Here is a 5,477-nt window from a genome sequence, read left to right on the forward strand (position 1 = left end):
CCAACTCACAGAAATCTGCCTGACTCTGCCTCCCAAGTGTTGGGACTAAAGGTACATGCCACCACTGCCCAGCTAAGGTCATGCCTTTTCATAAATTCTTGGAAGAAAAGTCCCCGCTTGTCCAGGGAACCACAGGATGGTTTTCTAGAATGTATTGGCTTCTCCAGCCTCACGGGGATCTTGATCAGGAGGCTCAGGTTGGACAACCTTGTAAGTACAGTGGGTTGAGTCCAGCCTGGAAATAATAGCAAGATCTGGACCCAAAAGAGAACCAGGAGATTCACCTTCAGCTCCTATATTTCAGAGAAGGTGACTCTGGACTTTCAAAGGTTCACAAAGTCAAACAAGAAAATAAAGGGTTCCACTCTTACCTAGCTTTCTGGTATAATTGTATTTTCTTTTTGAAACCAGGTCTCATGTAGCAGAGGCTTGCCTCTCTACGTAGCCAAGGATGACTTTGAACTTCTGGGCCTCCTGCCTCCATTTTGAATGCTAACAGGAATCCACCTTAATGCCAAGTGCTAGGAATCAAACCCGTGATGCCTGCTAGGCAAGCATTCCACCAACTGAACTATAGCCTCGACCACTGATTATTTGTGTGGTTAAAGAGAAAAAAAAATCACAGTTCAGGACAGACTGCAGGCTACCTCATAAAGGTATGGCTCATTTTTTTTATATTTTACTTATGCAGCCCTAGTTTACCTGCAGCTCAGAGATCCACCTGCCTCTGCCTCCTCAGTGCTGGGAGTACCACCACACCCAACAGTTTCTTTTGAGACAGAGAGTCTCACTCTGTAGCTCTGACTGACCTGGAGCTTGCTATATAGATGGAGGCTCTGCACCTCAGACTGCCTCCAGTCCTCTAGACTCTGCCTGCTGCATGCTGGGATTACTGCCTCCTGCATGCTGGGATTACAGGCATGCACCTCCCCATCAGGCCCTGTGTTCTCTCAGTTCCTGTCCCTGAACCTTAGCACAAGGAAGTGCTTTCCCTGCCCTGTGGGCTCCTTTACCTACCTAAGGTGCAAGTTGGACCCTTGAGCTGTAGGCCTGAGGCAGGTTCCACTTCTTCTGATGGTAGGTCATGGGCTTTGCCTGGGGAGGGGGTACCAGAGTGTTGCCAGTAAAAGTTGTTGAATCCCATGGCTGATTGACAGGCTGCAGAGAGAGGGAAATCAGGAGGAGACTGTGTTGCAGAGATGCTCTGTAGACATGGTCACCTAAATACCCATATTTATAGGGTTCTCTGATTTGGGGGGGGGGTTTGGTTTTTGTATTTTGACATGAGATTTGTTTTGGGGAAGTTGCTCTGTTTTGCTGTTCCCAATATATCTTTTTTTTTTAATTAGATCTTTGAGAAATTCATATTCACAGAGAGAGAGAGAGACAGAGACAGAGACAGAGACAGAGTTAGTTTTATTTCTGAGACAGTATCCCATGTAATCCAGGCTAGCCTCCAATAGTCAAGGGTAGCCTTGACCTGAACCTCCTGCCTCCACCTCCCCTGTTCTATTTATAATTTTAATTACCAAAAGTATGCCTTGAAGAAGTTACTGCTCAGTAACCTATAAAGAAAAGGGTTTAGCTGCACTCACATTTCTGGAAGCTGTGTCTACTGAGCTTTGGAGCGGGCCCCTGTGCTGCTCCAAGCGAACAGGTACATGCAGAGAGGTCACAAGATGGGCAAGAAAGCCGGGGAAGCCCAACTCCATTCATTGCAACCGCTTTCATCAGGATCTAGTCCCCTGAGGATGTTCCACCTCTGAGATCTAGAGGTCTCCCACGAGGCCCCACCCAACACGACTGCCCTAAGGAAGTTCAGCCTGGAACTGAGTTGGTGCTCATAACACATTCAAACCATCATGGGCTTGATGCTGGTGCTGGCCCAATAAAGCCGCTGCGAGCCCTGGATCTTCACACATCACACACAGCCTTCTCATTTCCCTGCAACCTCTTAAGATTTAGTCTGTTTTTTAACTAAGTATGTATGTGTTGTGAGTATGTGCAGTTTCATGCAGGTGCCCACAAAAGCCAGAGGAGTCAGATTCCCTGGGTGCTGGGAACTAAACTGGGGTTCTCTGTAAGAGCAGTACCCACTCTGAACCATCTCTCATGCCCTCCTCACAACCACCTAAAAACTGTTCGCATCGCTGTAGTCATAGAAACTCCAGGAGTGGTGGCGCACACCTTCGATCCCAGTGCTGGGGAGGCAGAGGCAGATAGATCTCTGAGTTCCAGGCCAGTCTAGTTTATACAGCTAGTGTCCCAGGCCAGCCAGGCTTCAAGCAAAGCTAAACAGTGAGATACTATCTCTCAAAAGAGCGGTTGGGGGTGAGGGGAGATGGGGAGGGAGGGCAAACAAGCATCAAGAGGCTAAGGATGGTAGTCTGTAGCTCAGTGATGGAACACCTGGGACTCTTGGTTCACTGAGGTGTGGTCAGGGGGATCATGATTAGCCTGCTGACCCTTGAGTTCTCCCTGATACTTGGTAACAATGGGGATAATATGTCTCCCCCTAGGAACAGGAAAATGTATGACTCATCATAGTTTTTATTCAGAAAGCTGGCTTTGGACCGTATGTCCTGATTTTTTTGTCAGTGAAACTCACTGGTGTGGGACGGCCAGATGGCTCGGTTGGTAAAACCCGTTCCAGCCGAGCCTGACAACCTGAGTTCTACCTCCAGGACCCAGGTGACAGTAGGAAACCAATTGATACAAGCTGTGCTCTGATTTCCACTCATTCACAGTGGCAAGTATGCATCTACATAGGTACACAACTAAATACAAGTAACAAGGAAGAAAGGCAAGCGTCCCTGTGTCACCCAGCTAAAGAAAAGGAAGGCCTCCCAGCGATCCTGGAGTCCTCCCAAGTGCAGACATGACAGAGGCTGGGAGGGGCTGAGAGGGGCTGGGAGAGGCTGGGAGAGGCTGGGAGGAGCTACTGCATGCAGGTACACCCCACTCGCTGTGACCACATGTGCCTTTTACAGGATCAGGACTCAGCAGATCAAGAAAGAGTGGGGTCTCCTGAGAATAGTGTGCTAAGAAACACAGACAGGTAGGGAGCCAAAAGAGAGAGGCACTATGTGGGCCACAGAGCACTGACTTACCTTCACATTACTGGGATGGAATACAGAACTCATCTTAGGGCTGAGGGAAGGAGGGGAAGACATAGGAACAGGGAGAGAGAGTGTGTGTTAGAGTGGGCTCTAGCCTCTATCCCTGCTTATTAGCACGCTCAGTGCCAGCCTGCTGCTGCAAACTTCCCATTCCAGAGCCCCTAGGGAGGGAACCCTCCCCTAAGCACCGCACAGAACTTCAGAGGACTCCGGGTGGTGATAGGAAATGTTTCTACTCGTGTCTAGAACAGCCTGTGAGAGGTACACGCCTCCCCCACTGTGTGTACATGTTAACAGAGAAGCCCGGAGTCTACCCAGCCAACAGTACCCAGACCTCCAGGGTGGGGCAGCAGTAAAAATCCCTAGGGAGATACTTGCTAGTTAATCTCCCACCAAGGGCAAAGGAAATCACATAAGGATTTAGATCCAGAAGGTAGGGCCAGCACTCCGGTGGATTGGGGAATACAGGGATCATACTTACTGCCCAAATTGGCACTTAGGTCCCTTGGGGCAGAAGCCAGTGAAGTAGTTGGGACACAGTACTTGATGCACATGGTGGTATTTACACAGGGGACCTACTGGACAAAGAGCAAGTGGCTGAGAGTCGGCTTCATCCAGAAGAGATACACATGAACAGCTCTGAGGAAAAGCATAGGCTTCAGTAGGCTCTCCACTGGAGATGGAGTGGGCAAGCTTGCCCATCTCTGATGTCCCTGAAGCCAGGAGACAGAAAGGGCAAAACCCCTGGCTCTGGTAAGTGCTGGCCGTGTGGTTCAATGGTAGAGCACAGAAGGGCCACGTTTCAGGTCCAGGGTTCCATCCCCGTCATTTGCCTTCCCCCAGCATAAAGAAGGTACTGTTTGGAGAACATGCTCAAGCCACTCCCACCCACCCCCACTCCCCTACCCCCCCGGCATCTACTTCTAACCCTGTGCTAAGAAGCTCACCCAGAGACACATGGGAGACACATGATAAGACCCAGGAACCCATCACGACCCAGCCTTCTAAGTTTGGCTGGGAGCCAGGGAAAAGGTAGAACTTAAGTACCATTCAGTACCTGGGAGCTGTGCCTCTCATGGACTAGACTTTCTGCTAGGCTTCTCAGCCAAGGCCCTACATCCACCTGTTGAGGATAGGGTGCGAATCTCACAGCCTTCCCTGGGAAGCCTGTCATGCCCCACGTCAGGATGCATCTCCCAGTGTCTCAGGAGATTTCTCCACTGGCATACAAGCCTCGGGCCTCATGGGGAATGTTACTCCTTGTTCTCTGAACATCGCCTCCTGGAACACCCACATCCCTCAGGGCATCCCATCCCTGTCCCACAAGCTCTCACCTTCCTTGCAGAACCCTTGGTCATACCAAGGGCACTCCTGGAGCTTGGGATCTGGCTGCAAGTGGAGGAAGGGGCATTCCTTGTTGCTGCAATTACCTAAAAAGCCCATTGGTCTTCGTCTATAAGCAGGTTCACACTTCTGCAGCCCCGCCCTGATTTACCTTGACTCTCCTCCCTACCATGCAATCCTCTTCTGCTTGTCACCATCTTTGAGAGACCTCTAACATCGGAAGGAGAAGTTACCCTCTGGTAATCTACCTCAACTAGAAACCCTCTACCATTTCCAGAGCCCTAGGAAGGACAGGGATATTTTGGAGGAAATACCACAGAGTAGAGGTTCCAGTTGGGCCCCAGGGAACCTTTCAGAAGGACTGTGTTAGCTGTGAGCTTGGGTTGTGCTGTGTCTATATGCTAAACCAAATCTTGGTCAGCTGCATTTCTACAAGCAGGCTACTTACAACTGCTGTACAAGTATCTTAAGTTAGATCTGAAGAAGATAGAAGATTGTGATCTATCCTGTCTCCTTTCAGTGGAGAATCTGTGAACGAACACTTCCACCCTTCCTAAAAGCCTACACCTTTGTTCTTTGGTTCCTAATAAAAACTTCATAAGGTCTTCCAGAAAGTTATCTTATACAGGGGGCTTTCTACAAGACGATGCTTCACTGAGGAAGAGTTATGCTATTCCTTCCCACTCCTCAGAGGCAAGTACCACATCTGTTCACTCAGCTTCCTCACAGAAAAGGGCTTACTGGCACATCCTAGGCCAACTTAGTGTAGCACTGATATTGAGCCTTCTCAGGACTCAAAACTACCTGTTTGTCCGTCTGGGCTGCACATTGCTGTTCCCACGCTTGGGCAGCAGGTGGCAGCATCACTCCAGCCTGAACTCTGGAGACCTTTGCAAAGGCCCTGACTCTCCTTTCAAGCCCTGGACATCCTGGCTGGCAGCTACCAAATGCACTTTCTTGTACACTCTGTGTGTGTGTGTGTGTGTGTGTGTGTGTGTGTGTGTGTGTGTGTGT

General features: G+C 49.7%; 1 protein-coding gene across 2 annotated transcripts in view; it reads right to left on the reverse strand.

The window, feature by feature from the left end:
• Nucleotides 1-1,017: 1,017 nt before the first annotated feature.
• Nucleotides 1,018-5,477, reverse strand: part of Cpsf4l (cleavage and polyadenylation specific factor 4 like) — a 10,240-nt gene continuing 5,780 nt past the window's right edge. The window contains exons 4-8 of one of the 2 annotated variants that reach the window (XM_028761297.1): nucleotides 4,454-4,549; nucleotides 3,601-3,694; nucleotides 3,111-3,150; nucleotides 1,481-1,486; nucleotides 1,018-1,158 (exon numbers count right to left, since the gene is read on the reverse strand). In XM_028761297.1, coding sequence (XP_028617130.1) covers nucleotides 1,018-1,158; nucleotides 1,481-1,486; nucleotides 3,111-3,150; nucleotides 3,601-3,694; nucleotides 4,454-4,549 — 377 coding nt within the window. Of the gene's footprint in view, nucleotides 1,159-1,480; nucleotides 1,487-3,110; nucleotides 3,151-3,600; nucleotides 3,698-4,453; nucleotides 4,550-5,477 lie in introns of both variants that reach the window. The other variant, XM_028761296.1, reaches the window with a different exon arrangement.

This window comes from Grammomys surdaster, unplaced genomic scaffold, assembly GCF_004785775.1.
Source record: "Grammomys surdaster isolate TR1022 unplaced genomic scaffold, NIH_TR_1.0 126906, whole genome shotgun sequence".
Lineage (NCBI taxonomy): Eukaryota > Metazoa > Chordata > Mammalia > Rodentia > Muridae > Grammomys > Grammomys surdaster.